This window comes from Tamandua tetradactyla, chromosome 16 (genome assembly GCF_023851605.1).
Source record: "Tamandua tetradactyla isolate mTamTet1 chromosome 16, mTamTet1.pri, whole genome shotgun sequence".
NCBI lineage: Eukaryota > Metazoa > Chordata > Mammalia > Pilosa > Myrmecophagidae > Tamandua > Tamandua tetradactyla.
Window position 1 is genome coordinate 60,622,971 of NC_135342.1, and position 16,324 is coordinate 60,639,294.

Sequence of the window (16,324 nt, forward strand, 5' to 3'; positions counted from 1 at the left end):
TAGGCCCTCTCATCAAGGTGACAGCGCCCCCTGCCAGCTGAGCAGCGCCCACCAAACTGCTCAGGTCCCTCTTTAAATTACTTATTCCAGAAGCAGATTTCCTCACTTGCAAAATGGGGATAAAAAAAAAAGCAACTGCCACACAGGGCTGGATCAAGGGTCTACTGACTAGATAGTAAGTATAAAGTATCAGCCCAGTGTGCGCTCTCAGGACAGGCTTGACGTCATCAGCCAGCCCTCAGAACAGACAGACCTCTACGATCACATCCGACCCTCAGCAGAAATGCAGTGAAGCAAAGCAAGACTTCTTAATATTCCCATTTATCTTCAGAGAGAAACTGAGGCAGGGAATCATGGCCACAGAGCCTAACTGGCTGAGACAAAATCTCAGCCCCATGGTCTGTCCTGGTGACCAGCTGTGTCCTGGGCACAGGGCCAGTGGGAGGCAGAGGCCCAGAACTGAGCACATACCCTTGTGGTGCTGAGCTTCCTTCATCGCAGCACCTGCCGTGACACACATCTCCAGGCACTGAAGGAGAGGGTGCCTCGTGTTTCTTTTAACAGAAAAATCAGATGTCACTGCCTTGACCAGAGGACCAGACTGAGTATCACCAATGGCAAAGCAAGGTGGCATTACGCACATACTGGTGGATGCTGAAGGACCCACAACACACTCCTGGACAGGGTTCTTGTCAAAAAACTCAAACCCAAATTCATTCAGGCCTTTAGACCAACTTCAGGTTACAGGAAACACAGGTGACCAAGGAAAATATTAGACTGAAGGACTTTCTAGGACAACTGGACTGGACTTTGCAAAAAAGTAACTGTCAAGAAAGACACAAAAAAGTAAGGGACAGGATAGGAGGAGACAGTTCTTGAAGAGGCTAAAGAGCCTAACAACCAAACACGGTCATATGAGAATTTCTATTGGAGTCTGATAAAAAAAAAATCCATGTATGAAATTTTAGGGAAATTTGTATCTGGACTACATATTAGATGGTATTGGGGAATTGTTCATAATTTTGGCCAGGTGACAGTACTGTGGTTGTAAAGGCTTTCTCATAGGAGTGCAGGACAGAGTACGTAGAAGGAAAGGGTCATGTCTTTACAGCTCTCTCTCAAATTCTACTTATATACACACATTAAAAAAGCAAATGTTGCAACATATTAACAACCATTGAATATAGGTGATGGGTATACAGGTCTGATCACTACTATTCACTATCCTTTCGATGTTTTGTACACTTGCAACTTTTCCTAGTCCAAACAATGGGAGAAATTTAAAATATCAATAAACTGTTCATCACTGAATTCTGGATAGGCTCATACCCCTCCCAAGCCCTGAGTGACCCCATTTGATGAAAGACTCTAAGGCATGCTTGGAAATGAATATAAATTAAGAGTTTATTACAAAATGCAAAATGTTAAGTTTCCCATTGTCAGTGATTCCAGAAAACAAGGCCATGAGCCCTGGGTAGAGCTGTGGCCCAGACAGAGGTATGTGGGCTGGGAGCCAAAAGCCAAGTTCAGGAACGGGCTGACAGGCACTGGTTCACAACCTCCAGTAGGTGGGTGTTCTCCAGGGCAGCTGCTACTCGCTCCTTATCGGCAAGCTGCTTGTTCACTGGATGGGAAGGAGAGAGAGTCAAAGTGAGGTTCTGGCCATGCTGCTAGTCAAGTCCCACCTCTGAGCCTTTGTATGAGCTACGCCCAACCAGTAAAGTCCTCCTGTTGCCTCTTTGCCAGGACCCTCAGCCTCGATTAGGCTATTTCAACCACCTGAACCTACAACAATCCCACTTTCTTGGAACCCTTCCCACCTGATTGCTCATTCTGCCTCCTGCATTCCTGAAGCATGGGCTCGTGTACTATTACTGGAGAGTAGAAGAGGGACGAGGTAAGCACAGTCAGGCCAGCTTCCCTGAAGAGTGTCTGGCAATTTCACCCACCCAGGCTCCCCTGGATCTTGCCCTATAAACCACTATGGCAAGAAGGAAGCCTCAGAAAGCTTAGGGTCCCAGGCCAATGCCCTCACTCACCTGCATGCTCTGAGGCATGGGTTCCTGGAGTAATGTGCACGTCCATCTGAGGGAAAGATAAGCAGGGCCTGAGCCTCCCCCCAACCTGCCCACCTCCTTGCCTGTTACCCCTTCAGTCACCACCTCCAGCTTTTCCTTCTTCCTAATCATGCTTCTGGCCTTTCTACCACACCCCCAATACACCCAGAGTGCTTCTACTTCTACCCAAAGAACTGATCAACTACTGTTGACTTAAAGACCTGCCTGAGCCTCGCCCCTGTTCCAAACCCATCTACAGTTCCCTACTGCCCTTCCTGCCATACTCCTTACTTCTTTTTTGCACTTGCCAGCTCAGGCCTTTATTATTATTATTATTATTTTACAATAATGAACCTCTGTAACTATTTATTGAATATCTACAGTGTGGTGCTTTGGGGCACAGAAGAAAATATTAAGCATGGTCACATGGAGGCAGCCTAATGTAGCAGAAACATGATAAATGGCAACCAAAAAGACATGGGATCAGAACCTGGTCCTGCTGTTGACTAATTTTACAAGCTTGAGCAGATGAATTTACTTCTCTTAACTTAGTTTCTATTTTTTTTAACTTTCTTTATTGTATAGCATAACATATATACAAAGCAAAGAAATAACAAAGCAATATTTTTTCTAAGCACTCTTCAACAAGTAGTTACAGGACAGATCCCAGAGTTTGTCATGGGCTACCATACCAGGCCTTTATTCTTGTTGTCCCCTTCACTTGGAAACCCAACTCCCAATTTCATCTCTGCCAGTTAGGATTCTTCTAGCTCCCATTCTGATGTCCTCTCTCTGTTCACGCTCTCCACGTCACCCTTGTCAATAGTATATCCTCATGCTTGCCCTGTGGGAGGCTCAATTCCAACTGACCTTGAAACGCTGGGGAAGAGAGCGCAGAAGCTTAACTTTGATGGACAGACCAATAAGGGTGGCCATGCTGCAGTGTGGAATGGTGGGTGTGAAGGCGACGGCCACAGTGCTCTCCGGGTCGCTCACCTGAGAAGGGGGTAGGGAAGTGATGTCAAAAGTCACAGCCCTCCCAGCCCAGGACCCTCTTCTTAGTTTCTTGATTGGGCCCTTTGTCCAATCTCTATAGACCTCAGTTCCTTCATCTACAAAACGGGCACAACAATCCCTGTTCCTAAAGATGCCCCGATAAATCCATGAGTTAAAAAAACACCCGAATGTCAGTCCCTGGTGTACAGCTAAACCTTTCTGAATCTCCCGGATCAAGCTGCTCCCCTAAGACGCTGGAGTAACTCACCTGAACCCGAACTTGCTCTACAACGTTCAATTCCTCCAGCGTCAGTGGATGCTCTGGGTCATTGATGGAGCGAATCAGATGTGGCAAGTGAAGGAAAAGGGATTCTGCCTTTGCCCACTCAGAGCCCTTCGTCAGAAATGCCCTGTCCTGCTACTGCTCCTCCAGTCGTACGACATCATCTCTCCCCGTCTCCCAAGCCCCCCGCGAACCCGTCCCCGCCCAGCAGCAGCGGATATCGAAGATCTCGCGCGCGTCTATGCTGTCGGGAACCTGCTCATCCTCCTCGCCCGCAGTCACAGGCCGCTCCCCAGAGCGCTCATAGATGAGGGGGTTAGCGTTCTCTAGGAGGCCGCCCCCTACGCCGCCACCGCCGCCGCCCACCATAGCCGAACCGCCGTGGGCCACTATCTGCGTGCACTTCCGCCTCGACAGGCGCACTTCCGGAGAACGGAAAAGGGGCGTGGCGAGGCGACGGGGTCGCACGAGGGACAGCCGCGCTACGGGTGTGCGGCCCGGGGTCTGGGATGGGTAGTGGACTCGGCGTTGTGGTTTCGCGAACCCCAAGAAGGTGTGGACCGCTCAAGAAGAGGCGCGGAGAAGAGAACCCAGCTACGCCGGGCCGCGCGAGCCGGTTAGGGACTGGAACGCCGAGGCCAAGGCGGGTTCTCAGGGGCCGTTAAAGGCCGGTCTGAGGTTAAGCCTGGCGCATCCGCAGGCAGCACCTGCTCCCTGAATTCTTCCCTGCCCCTGAGGGTGGGCGGGTGCTCGGATACCCAGGACTGAGGAAGGTTCAAGGTGTTTCGGGATCTTCCAGGGATGCGCTCGCTTCTCCCGCAGCCCGCGGATCAGCCGGCGCTCGATAAACGTTTGTGAAATGAATAAATGACCGTGAACTCGATCTCGCGGGAGGTGGGGGAGGAGCGCACGAAATCGTGTGCGTTTCGAAAGGAGGGCATGACTGAGTACAGAGGAGCCTCTGGAGACCCTCAGACCAGAGGCACTAAGGGGATAAAGGAACGTGAAGGGGGTGGGGGGGCGGGGAGGCCAAGGAAGCTTCATCTGGAAGCCTCTCGAGCTTCCAGATGAAGGGCATAGTCACACCCCTGCCTATGCTCAAGCCGTTTCCTTCGCCCCGAACGAAGACCGTTCTTATTTCTTTATCTGTATTCTGATCGAGCACCTCCTCAGGAAAGCCCTCCTGGGTTCCCCCAAACAGCTTGTCGCTACCTCCTCTCAACTCCCCTCCACCTCCAACGTCCTCGTCGGGCCTGTGGCTGCGAGGACAGTGAACGCAGTGACTCCAGCTCTGAGGAAAGGGTCCCTGGTATTGCGGAGGTGCTCCCAGTGTGTGGATATGCCACATTTTATTGATCCGAGAAGCCCACGGGGGACCGGCACCCGCCTGCCCCGAGCTTCCAGGTCCGACCGACCTTTCCCTGGCCCGACCCCCGCGCCCCGCCTCCGCCCGGCCCAGTCCAAATTCCCCTCTGGGGCGAGGCACCTACCCGCGGCGGAGCGCGCGGGGGCGCAGCCAGTAGGTGAAAAGCAGCGATCCCGCCGGTAGCGAAAAGGAGAACCTACGAGCGGACGATGCGGCTGGACCCGCTGAGCGAGCGGCTGAGGGCCGTGGCCTATGGGTTCCTGCTTCACCTTCTCGTCTCGGCCGGGGGTGAGGTTCCCGCGGGGGGCTGCGGAGGCCGAGTCGGATCCTCCAAACTGCAGTGGCAGAACCTGAGGCTGAGGGCGGGACTATGCCAGGGAGGTCGGAGCTGATGAAGATAAGGACAGCGCGGGAGCCGTGCGCTGGGCAGGACCCCTCCCGACCGCCCCGGGTGGGCCTCGTAAGATACAGAGAGGGTCGGGGCTGCCCGAGGCCACACAGTATGAGGGACTCGTCCAGTCCCAGGGGCTCTACGGAGCTCCGAGGCGGGCTGGGTTGGGTTAGCAGCCTGGGGCTGTAGGAACTTCTTTCTCTCCTTGTGTTTGTGGCTGGAGCGGGCGCTGTCTGCAGGTAATAACAGTAATAATTAGAATACCTTTCCTCATTTGTCTACCCTGAGTGTGCTGTGCACTTGGCCAGAGGAAGCCACTGAGTCCCCCACCGCAGGGGTCCCAGCCAAGATTACTGACCTTAATTCAGCATCTGGGAATCTGGCGCAGAGAAGCTCCTTAGCTTCTCCTAAAGCCCATGGAGGAAGCCACTGTGTCTTCCTCACCCCACTGCACCCTGCATGGGGAAAAGGCATGGCTGGGTCGCTAGGGCAAAGGAGATTGCCCTTTGTGCCTGCCTTCTGTTTTTATCAGGAGCTATTTGAAAACCACCCTAGGTCATCCAAAGTTTCCTGGTCCTTTCTCATTAAGCACGATCCTCTCACCCAAAATGCCCCCTACCTATGCAGCCCTACAGTCCTGCCCTTTCTCAGAGGAATTTGCCAGTGAATGGCCCATACTTACCCCTCCCATTTAACACACACCCCACACCCCACCCCACTCCACCCCGCCCCGTCCAGGCTCTTGGAGGTAACTGGACCTCTACGAGATCTACCTGGCCTCGCTGCCACTTCCCTTTTATTATTTTGGATTGTACCTATGTTGAAGAGAATAATTGACAAGGTATAAGAGGACTCAAGGTGGTGAGTCTGACCCTCTCCTGTCCCACCCAGTCCTGGCTTCTCCATGGGAACCATTAAGGAAGGCCCCCAGGGCCTTCCACATTCAGCCCAGGAGTTTACCCAAGAATGGATGTGTGCACACACCCTGGTTTTCTCCTAAACTGTAATCTCACACCTTTTCTGGGCCCTGGCCTTCTACACTTCCTGACACTGGGCAGAGACTTCCTGGGTGCGGTAGCGCTTCCTCATACAGTTTAATAAAAGAACTTCTCTCAGGGAAGAAGCAGTGGTTGCTATAACTGACCTCTAATCAGGCCATTTCAGCAGGTTTTGTCCTTTGCTATAACAAACACCGGGCATCATTGGGTGGTAGCTGCAGTGAATTACATGGACAAACAGCCCATTCCATTCAGCAAGGAGTTGTGCGTAGACAGCATGTTGCTGGAGAGAGGGGTGGGCCTTTTGATTTGGAACACCATGACTCATTTACCCTCCTTGGAGCCTGTGAGTGGCCATTGACCCTGGAATCATTCTATCACGTGATACATGCCAATGCTAATTCATGCTGATCTGATAGGTAACAGGTAATACCTCCTTCAGGCTGATTTTGGTTTTTACTTTTTAATATGGAAACATGCTCAGAGGTGAAGAGAATAGATTAACAAAGCCATGTACTCATCATTCACTTTCAGCAATTATGACCTGGACAACCTTGTTTTATCTGTATTGCTACATCTCCCCAGCACCATTATTTCAAGAAAATCTCAGAAGTCATATCCTCTGTACATTTTTCATATATTACTTAAAGAAAAAGAATATATATGTACATATCCACAACACCATAATTTCTTAATATAATCAACTATCTAGTCACTTATTTCCCATATTATCTCATAAATGATATTTACAGTTTTGTTGTTGTTTTAATCAGGATCCAAATTTGCAATGAATTTGCAAATTTGTTGATGTGTTTCTTATTTATAGAAACTCTTTATTTATTTATAATATTGAATCTTTCTCTGTTAGGCGGCTTTCAATCATTTCCTGCCCCTGATCCCCACAGCAGGACGGGTTGCTGCTTTTTACACTCCAGTCACAGATGCACTTCTCTTACAGCTCTCCTAACCAACGTCGCTCCTTGTTTGTAGGATGCTTTCTTTATGTTACTTCTTGCCACCTGAAGCAGGAACCATGTCTGTCCAAGTTCCACAGCTTTCCTGTTGCCTAGCATGCCCTGGCTCACAATTCCTTAAAAGGACGCTCTTCATCCATCAAACACTTGTGACCATATGTTTGAAGCTTCTGGGTCCTCACTGTGGTGGCAAGTCCCAAGGAGTCCTGCTGACCCTGACAGGAAAAGCTGGACCAGGCCCAGAGCAGTGGGGGGGGGGGGATTGGAGCTGGGGGCAGGGTTACATGTTGGATGCTTGCAAACAAAACAGGTGCTTGCAGACAAGGTGCCCTTAAACTGAGTTGTGGTTGGGAAGGAGTCCTCAGAGTCTGGGAGGACCACTGCTTGGGCAGACCCAACCCTGATGTCCATCTCTCTGTCCACAGGCCAGGAGTCTGCTGGCCCCATCCGGACCACACACACAGGGCAGGTGCGGGGAAGCCTTATCCACGTAAAGGGCACCGATGTCGGGGTCCACAGCTTCCTGGGAATTCCCTTTGCCAAGCCGCCTCTGGGGCCACTGCGATTTGCACCTCCCCAGACACCCGAACCTTGGAGTGGTGTCAGGGATGGGACCTCCCACCCAGCCATGTAAGCTCTCCCCTAGGGGACCAGGAGAGAGACCCCAGGTGGGAGGAAGTCTTAGCTCTGGGCAGAGCTGCAGTTGTCATCTCATCTAAACCCTTGCAACCAGTTTTCCACTGAGCGTGCTGAGGCTCAGAGGGAAGGGGTAGTTGGTCCAGGCTTCTGGCTCAGGGCCTGGTACTCGGAGAATATTAGCTCCAGGTGAGATGAGTAGTAACCCGTCCCCCCCCCCCCCCCCCCCGCCTGGTTATGCCAAATGTTCTCTGCCAACAGGGGGTGGTGTTTCCCACAGAGGCTCTGGTTGGCTCTTTGAACCTTGTAGGAAGGAGCCCCTGACTCTAGTAGCAAATACAGCGAATCCCCAAAGAGGACAGCAGAGGTGGCTCCATGGGGACACTCACTCTCCACAATCACTGTGCAATCAAACAGGGCCAAGTGCCATTGGCCAAGAGGCATGTGTATGTCCTTAAACTAGAAACTATGCCAGAGTGATGAGGCTCCCTGAGAGTCTGGACTTGTGATGAAAGACGTCCCACTGCCTTTCTCAAGAGAAATTAACATCCATTCATTCATGCAGCATATGCAGGCCCATCTGGGCACAGGGATGCAGTGGCAAATGTCAATGCCTGCAACCAGTTGTTCTCATAGAGAACTCCAAGAGTCAAGATTGTCCTGGCCTCAGGGAGAGGTGTTCAAATCCTTAGGGCCTCCCTAGAAGACCATTCCAGCTTCCCCAGAGCCTGAGGCTTGTGATTTGGTGAGGAGGAACTTCAAGGAAGGACCATGTGTAATGGTTATCTGGAGGAGGGAGGCTAAGGGTGGCTGGGAGCAAATCTAGGTCTCTGGACTGACTATCTGCCATGGCCACCAGATGTCTGCAGGATGTCGCCACCCTCAATGTGGCGGTTCAGACACTGTTGAATCTGACCCTGCTCTTCCCCACCATGTCTGAGGACTGCCTGTACCTTAGCATCTACACACCTGCCCACTCCCACGAAGGCACCAACCTGCCCGTGAGTGCCATACTATAGCCAACTGGAGGGTGGGATGACATTTTTTTCTGCAAGAAGATTAGAAAGGACAAGATCAGACTTGAACTCTCTGCAGTGTAAACCATGTTGAGAGGCCTCTCACCGAGGAGCCACCTCTTTGATCATCAGGTTCAAGGTGGGCCTACCCAAAGTGGGCATCCAACCCTTGGGTATGGGGTCTCAGAGCCCTGGTGCTACCAGAGGTCAGAGGCATGTCCCTAGGACAGGTCCAGGACTCACCCAACCAATCTAAACCCAGGAGACCTACTCAGATGCCAGACGTCTGCATTTTGAGGTCACCAGAGACCCCAGCCATGGACCCCAGACCATCACGTGTTAAACCAGTGACAATGAAAATGGAAGTCACTTTTAATGAATACACACATGGGATTGTCAGGAAGACAGACACCCCTTTTCTTTCCTCCTTAGAGAGGGTTATGGGAGAAATAGAGCCAGGCTTTGATACATGGGGCAGGGCCCAAAGTATGGGAGGTCTGTCCTTCCCAATGAAAGTTGGGTCACCCTTAGGTCATGGAGACACCAGCCTGTCTTGTTGGGTAGGTAGACAGAGCCAAAGCAGTAAAACCTAGGTCACTCAAAACCCAGGGCTGGGTGGGAGCCTCATGGTGGGCATGCCTTGGTTTCCCCAGGTGATGGTGTGGATCCACGGCGGTGCACTTGTGCTGGGCATGGCCTCTATGTATGATGGCTCCGCACTGGCGGCCTTTGAGAACGTGGTGGTGGTCACTATCCAGTACCGCCTGGGTGTCCTGGGCTTCTTCAGGTGAGGCTGGGGCCAGGTGGCTCAAACCAGACCAATCAGAGCCAAGACAGCTCCATGATCCCTATCCCTGACCCTTCTCAGCACTGGAGACAAGCACGCAACCGGCAACTGGGGCTACCTGGACCAAGTGGCTGCACTGCGCTGGGTCCAGCAAAATATCGCCTACTTTGGAGGAGACCCTGGCCGTGTCACCATTTTTGGCGAGTCTGCAGGTGGCACAAGTGTGTCCTCACACATCGTGTCCCCCATGTCCCGAGGACTCTTCCATGGTGCCATCATGGAGAGTGGCGTGGCCCTGTTGCCTGGCCTCATCGCCAGCTCGTCTGACGTGATCTCCACAGTGAGTCCCCCCAGGGGCAGGAAGCCTAGTCCTACTGCTCATCACTTACCTTTCAGAACCTCCATCACTCCCTCTGTGTTAAATGGGAATGACAAGGGCTCCCCCTGCTAGCGGGGTGTCTCAGAAACTGCCTCCCACCGCCCAGAGGCTCAGGGGTCAGAGTCCACAAATCTCTGCCATCACAGAGGCTGAGCATGTTTTGTGGCCTGCAAAGTAGCCAGCTTGGGGACCCTGATATCAGGCAGAATCATCCAGGCTGGTGGGATGGCCCATCTGCTTGAGACCTCTGAACATCAGGGAGGTTGGAGCCATTTCAAAACTGCAGAAATCCACACACAGTACCCCCTGACATTTGGAGTGCACTTACCACCAACAAGGGCCTTGGACAAACCTATCCCCCCCCCCCCCCCCGCCCCAGCCAGGAAGGATCAGCTAGCCCCTGCCTGGTCCCTTTACAGAGAGTGGCCAACCTGTCTGACTGTGGGCAGGTCGACTCAGAGGCCCTGGTGAGCTGTCTGCGGGGAATGACCGAAGAGGAGATTCTGGCCATCAACAAGGTCAGGTGGAATGCGCCTGGGTATAGAAGATTGGGTGGTGGGGTGGAGGAATGATGGGGTGTGGATGCCCTTCCATTCTCCCAGGGCGAATCAGTCCATCTCTAGGCCTTGGTGTCCTTGCAGCCCTGAAAGGGAAATCAAGGCCAGGCCATCCGGAGCTCAGTGTAGGACCTCCTAGAGTGGGTGTGGGCATCCTGGAACAAGCCAGAAGGAAGTGGGAGGCACTGAGAGGACATCAGAAAGTGTCTCGGGCATTTTGTAGGCACTGATCCTTGCTCCCTGACTTTGTGTGCCCCCGCAGCCCTTCAAGGTCATCTCCGGCGTGGTGGATGGGATGTTCCTGCCCAGACACCCCCAGGAGTTGCTAGCCTCTGCCGACTTTCAGCCTGTACCCAGCATCATCGGTGTCAATAACGATGAGTACGGCTGGCTCATCCCCTCGGTGAGGCCCAGTCCAAGCCCCCCCGGGTGCCAGGGAAGCCCATCGGTGAGGTGGCCTCAGGACTGTGTACTCCAGGCCCAGCCCACCCCCAACTCAGGACTCTCTCCTCACAGGGCATGGGCATCTCTGACATCCAGGAGGAAATGGACAGAGAGACCATGCAGGCTGCCCTGCAGAAAATGTCAGCCATGATGGTGAGGGTTCTGACTCAATGGGAGAGTCTCCACTCCTGTCCTGAGTCAGGGGAATCCCATCCCCCAGATATTCTGCCTAGACAGATCCCCCATGCGCACAGGCTGGGGACTGTGTGCTTGTGGGTGAGGTCGCCTCAAAGCTCGGCTCCTTCCCCTATTCCCTGTCTCATGCCAGAACTAGTCTCCCTGCTGCTTCCCTGCCCCTGGCAGCCCACACAACCTGACTCCTCCTCATCCACCTGGGATAGATGATGCCTCCTGAGTTTGGTGACCTGTTGCTGGAGGAGTATGTGGGAGACAGTGAGGATTCTGAGAACCTCCGACCCCAGTTCCATGAAATGATGGGTGATTACATTTTCGTGATCCCTGCACTCCAAGTAGCAAAATTTCAGTGTAAGTACATCTGTAACTATGACTCTACTGGACAGGGGCAGCCCAGAGCTGTGAGTCCCACCTAAGGCCTGTCAGTGTCCAGGATCCTCCCCATGTCTGTTTATTGAGTCCCATGGTACCAGGCACTTAATGTCCCTTTTCTCACTAAATCCTTATGGCCAGTCTAAGAGATAGACATTGTCCCCATTTAACAAGGATGAGGCAGGTTCAGCCATCTTCAGTGTCTTGCTCAAGACCAAAATCCAAGGATTTTGAACCCAGATCCTTCCCTGCTTCACCCTGGGGCTCCCCCATTTCATTGTCCATATTTCAGCTAGCCTTGGACCTAGGTATCTCCACACCACGGGTGATAGAAGAAAGCTCGAGCTGAGAGACTGCCATGTCACAGCTTACCCCTGTCCCCTCCCCCAGGTTCCCATGCCCCTGTCTACTTCTATGAGTTCCAGCATCGGCCCAGCTTCTTCAAGGACATGAAGCCGCCCCATGTGAGGGCGGACCATGGCGATGAGATTATCTTTGTTTTTGGACCCTCCTCCTGGAATGGCTCCAGTGAGTATTCCTGGGCAGAGTTCCTCAAAGGCTCCTCATTCCCCAGGAGGTGGGACTGGACCCTGGCTGGGCCCCTGAGGAGTGATGGTCCTCATTGTATAGACAGGGAAACTGGGGCTCAGTGAGAGAGCCTGAGACCAGGTATCTAAGCTCTCAGCTGGGTAGGTTGAGCCAGGACTGGACTCCAAGACTCTGTGGACTGGGTGGGAGTGGGGGCCTGTGCTCCCTCCACCCCAGTAATGGGTATCTGGCATGGGTGCAGACGAGGGTGTTTTAAAGGCATATTAGTTTCTGAAATGACTTGCCAGTGTCAGAAGGAAGAAGGGGATCTCTTAGGTCAGAATTGAATCCAGTGTCGAGTCAGCCAGAGGTTGGGATGAGTATAGGCGTTTGGGCCAGAGGAGGAGCTGGCTCCCCAGCGCTGTGGGGGAGTGGGCAGACAGGCAGACCTGGGGAAGGTGGGGTTGTTCCAGGCCCAGCCCTGAGGAGCTGGGGGAGAGCCACACCTGAGATGGTGAGTGTGGTAGGGCTGGTCCACGTGATGACCTGGCAGCTGAGCTCAGGTGGCCTGACCTGGACACTTCCTCTCTGCAGTTGACATCACTGAGGAGGAGTTGCTGCTGAGCAGGAAGCTGATGAAATACTGGGCCAATTTTGCTCGAAATGGGTGAGATGACACGCATCCACCTCAACCTCCATGGGGGGGAGGGGGCTTGTATCCATGCAGGGTTCCCCTTTTGGTGGTGACACCATTAGCATGCATTTGTCCCTAATAGCATGAAAGCCGCTTGCCCAGCTCCAGGACCTGCACAGACAGAGGGCGTTTGTCCCATCTCCTGGTGACCTGGACAGTGGGTGATAGTGCTGAGTTTTAGTTGGAACCTCCCTCTGAGAGAGAGGGATGGACAGACTAGGCTGCCCTGCCCCTCCTGGAACTAACATTCTAGCAGTTGGAAACCTCCCCTACTCATGCCCCAAGCCCAACTGACTGGCGTGACCCCTTGCCTGACCCTAGTTGGCATGTCCATGGATCTGGGCTCAGCAGAGCTCAGAGTGACCCTCACACTGCCCTGATGGGACGGCTTGTCTACAGGAACCCCAATGGCGAGGGTCTGCCGCACTGGCCCGTGTTCGACCAGGAGGAGAAATACCTGCAGCTGAATATGGAGCCCACGGTGGGCCGGGCCCTGAAGTCTGACAGGTTCCGGTTCCTTACGAAGACCCTACCCCAGATGCTCCAGGAGCTAATGGAGCCTGAAGAGAAGCACGTGGAGCTGTAGCTCCGAATCCAGGGCTGGGGGGTTGGCTTGAGTGCAGGTGGGGGTGCTGCCCCATGTGCCCCCCCTTACTCCCCCAGGAGCCAGTAGGTTAGTCCTTCATCCACACAGGCGTCGATCCATTCAGCAAACATTTATTAAGATTAATCTGCTTCACACAGATGGCCTGGCCCTCTATTACTAGACACACTCAAGAAATCCTCCCATGCAGCTGAGGTTTGGGCCAACCCTGTGGAAGCTTACCTTCCCTGGGCCTCGACTCTCCTTCCTCTCCTTCCTCACCTCCCTCCTCTCCCCATTTCCTCTCTCCTCTCTTCTGAGCGCCCAGGCCTTCTCTGCCATGAGAGAGGGAGCTTGGGGGAATGTCGGCCTCACCACTTCTCAGCAAGCCCCATTCCCACCCTGGAAGTGGCCAACAGTACAGCTGGGTGCCAGGAGCCCTTGGAGCTCAGACAGCTCAGCCCCCAAGGTCACCAACTGCTAAGAATGTGAAAGTCACTATCGTCGCCTGTTGTCCCCCTATTGCCACCTGTTGTCCCCCTAAATGCCATCTATCACTGACATCTCAAAGAATCCACCCCCCTCCTAAGTGTGTCCCACAGAGGTGACTGACCCCGTTTTTGTGAGACGCAGGAGTGAGCTTGTCCCAGGGCCCCTGGAGAACCTGGTTCCCTCAGTCACCTGAGTTTGTTCCTGAAGTTTGTCTTTTATTCTCAGTGGCCCCACAGGCCACTGTGGGGTCCAAAAGCATGATCGTAGCACATACGTGAAGGTGTTTATTTGTGGGATGTTTCCTGAAGTGGGACTGAGTGGTCAGAGGGCCCAGCATATTTAGGATTCCGCCCCCCTCCGGGGGCCTCTCCATCCAGGGAAATCTCCTCTTGCCTTTTACTCTCCTCCTTGCCATCCCCCAGACTCTCTGAGCATCGCCCTGCTCACTGTGGGTGACCGCTTGATTCATTTTCCTACATCTCTCATTGCTGTCCCTCTACCTCCTCCCCCAAATGAAAGACTCTATTGCATTTTATCTCAGCATTCAAAGGTGCCAAGTTGTGTTCAGTCTGTCTCCAGCAAAGCATTTTCTCTCTGTCTTTAGAGGCTGTATCCCTACTTCCATAGACCCTAGGATTCTCCCTGTGCCCTGCCTTTGACCAACCTGCCCTTTCCAGGCACCAGATTTCCCCCGTGCGGGGGTGGGGGGGTAGTTCCTCTTATTTCCTCCCCTGCGTTTAAAGCCAGCCATAGGGTCTGTTGAAGTTAGGGAAGAGGTCGCAGACTCCCACGTTGCCCACTCTGGCCACCAGATGGCAAACAAGGATAAATTTAAGACCTGGTTAGGCTGGAGAGGGACTGGGCTTTTCTTTGCGTGAACACTGGTGCCTAATGCTTCCACTGCATCCTGAAAGCATTTATTGAGCACCTGCTACATGCCCTTGTACGTTTTTAAGTTCTGCAGCTGCAAGACCTTCCAAAAGTGGGTTCTGGGAACTTTTTTTTAGGCTTCTTAATAGTTATGCTATATTTTAACAGCTTTATTGTGAAATAATTTACATACAATTAAATACACCCATATATAGTTTGATAAATTTGAGAAATGTATACAGATAGGCAACTAACACAACATCAAGTTTTAGAAAGCCTCGGACTGCTCTAGAAGTTCCTTTGTGCCCCTGCGGTCAATCTCTGCCCTTACCCCTGGCCCCAGACAACCACTGAATTGCTTTAGTTTGCTTTTTTCTAGGATGTCACATAAATGGAATCATGTGACATTAGCATAATGTTTTTGAGATTCATCCAGTACTTCTTTCCTTTTATTGCTGAGTGGCATCCCACGGTATGGATGTAACACATTTTATCTGTGCACCAGGTGCTGGACATTTGCGTGATTTCCATTTTGTTAGCTATTTTAAATAAAGCTTCTGTGAACGTTTTCAGGTGTCTTTATATAGACATATATTTTCATTTCTTTTGGGTAAATACTTAAGAGTGAAATTGCTGGGATATATGGCAAGTGTCTGTTTAACTTTTTAAGAAAATGCCAAACTGTTTTCCAAAGTGGCTATACCATTTTGTATCTCCACCAGCCACATGTGAGAGTTGCATTTACTCCATATCTTGCCCTCACTTGATATTGTCAATCTTTTACATTTTATCCGTTTTGATGGATGTGTAGTGGTACCTCATTGTGGTTGGTTCCCAGGACTTTTTAGTCTCTGCTTCCATCTTCCTTTCTCTCTCTCTCTCTCTCTCTCTGTGTCTTTTCCCCATACCTTACATGCACACACAGATATACTCCTGAAACTCCTCTTTCCTTCATTTCACATTTTCACTGTTTTCTTGGTCACCATCAGAGCTGGGCCCCCAAATGGTGGTGCAGTAAAAGGTAAAGTTCATGAGTTCCCTGGGAGTCCTGGGCCAAAGCCCTATACGGATTTGGAAGAAGGACTTAGTTATCTGGTTAATGTAGGGAGCTTTGTAATGCAATGCTAATCTGATTGGAGCTGGGGATCCTGAGCACCTATAGCCCAGGTATTAAATAGGTCATGAGAATTAAGGGCAGAGGTTACGCCTGCCAGAACAGGGGTATAGAATGACTGGCTTGGGTGAATTGAATGGGAGACTTGAGCATTGAATCAGAACAGGCCTGGCTGATTAGGGAGGTCAAGGACAACTCCTGGGAGGGACTGGAAGGAGCAAAAGGCAATGAAAGAGTGTTTTTTACTTTGCTGTAAACAAGAGCAAAAGAGTGAGGCAATAGCTCAAACAGGCGAAGGAGGGCAAAGAACAACCTCAGAAGGTTTGGGGGTGGCGTCTTTGGACAGGAGATGTGTTTGCAGCTGAAGGGAGGGATGCAGCAGAAACTGACAGTGCAGGAGACACAGCCCTGAGGAGGTGGGAGGGGACAGGCCTCGTGTCTTGGGATAAGTCCCAAGAGCTGGAACTAGGGTGAAGTAAGGAGGGGCCTAGGATCCAAAATTTAAAGAGGCACTCACTCTCAGGAGTCGCCCATGCACTTGCACAACCCTGAAGGTAAGTAAATACCTCTTTAAATTTCCAGCCCTCGGTGC

At 52.1% G+C, this 16,324-nt stretch overlaps 2 protein-coding genes across 3 annotated transcripts; one reads left to right on the top strand and one right to left on the bottom strand.

Moving 5' to 3' along the window:
* Window positions 1-1,386: 1,386 nt before the first annotated feature.
* Window positions 1,387-3,784, bottom strand: CIAO2B (cytosolic iron-sulfur assembly component 2B). 2 transcript variants are annotated; one of them, XM_077132671.1, is made up of 5 exons: window positions 3,556-3,784; window positions 3,322-3,399; window positions 2,928-3,053; window positions 2,040-2,085; window positions 1,387-1,624 (listed from the first exon to the last, which is right to left on the bottom strand). In XM_077132671.1, the coding sequence occupies exons 1-5, from the start codon at window positions 3,703-3,705 to the stop codon at window positions 1,527-1,529; spliced, it is 498 nt and encodes a 165-aa protein (XP_076988786.1). In that variant the 5' UTR covers window positions 3,706-3,784; the 3' UTR covers window positions 1,387-1,526. The 2 variants fall into 2 exon arrangements, with proteins under 2 accessions (XP_076988786.1, XP_076988785.1); XM_077132670.1 differs by lacking the exon at window positions 1,387-1,624 and adding an exon at window positions 1,675-1,874 and having other exon boundaries at window positions 3,556-3,758.
* A 617-nt stretch (window positions 3,785-4,401) lies between these two features.
* On the top strand, window positions 4,402-15,186 carry CES2 (carboxylesterase 2). The gene is given in 13 exon segments (XM_077132668.1): window positions 4,402-4,882; window positions 4,885-4,990; window positions 7,491-7,695; window positions 8,561-8,702; window positions 9,371-9,504; window positions 9,586-9,844; window positions 10,303-10,401; window positions 10,703-10,843; window positions 10,957-11,037; window positions 11,286-11,430; window positions 11,842-11,979; window positions 12,574-12,646; window positions 13,073-15,186. Coding segments are annotated over 13 exon segments (1,917 nt in total). The 5' UTR covers window positions 4,402-4,675; the 3' UTR covers window positions 13,260-15,186.
* Window positions 15,187-16,324: the final 1,138 nt, after the last annotated feature.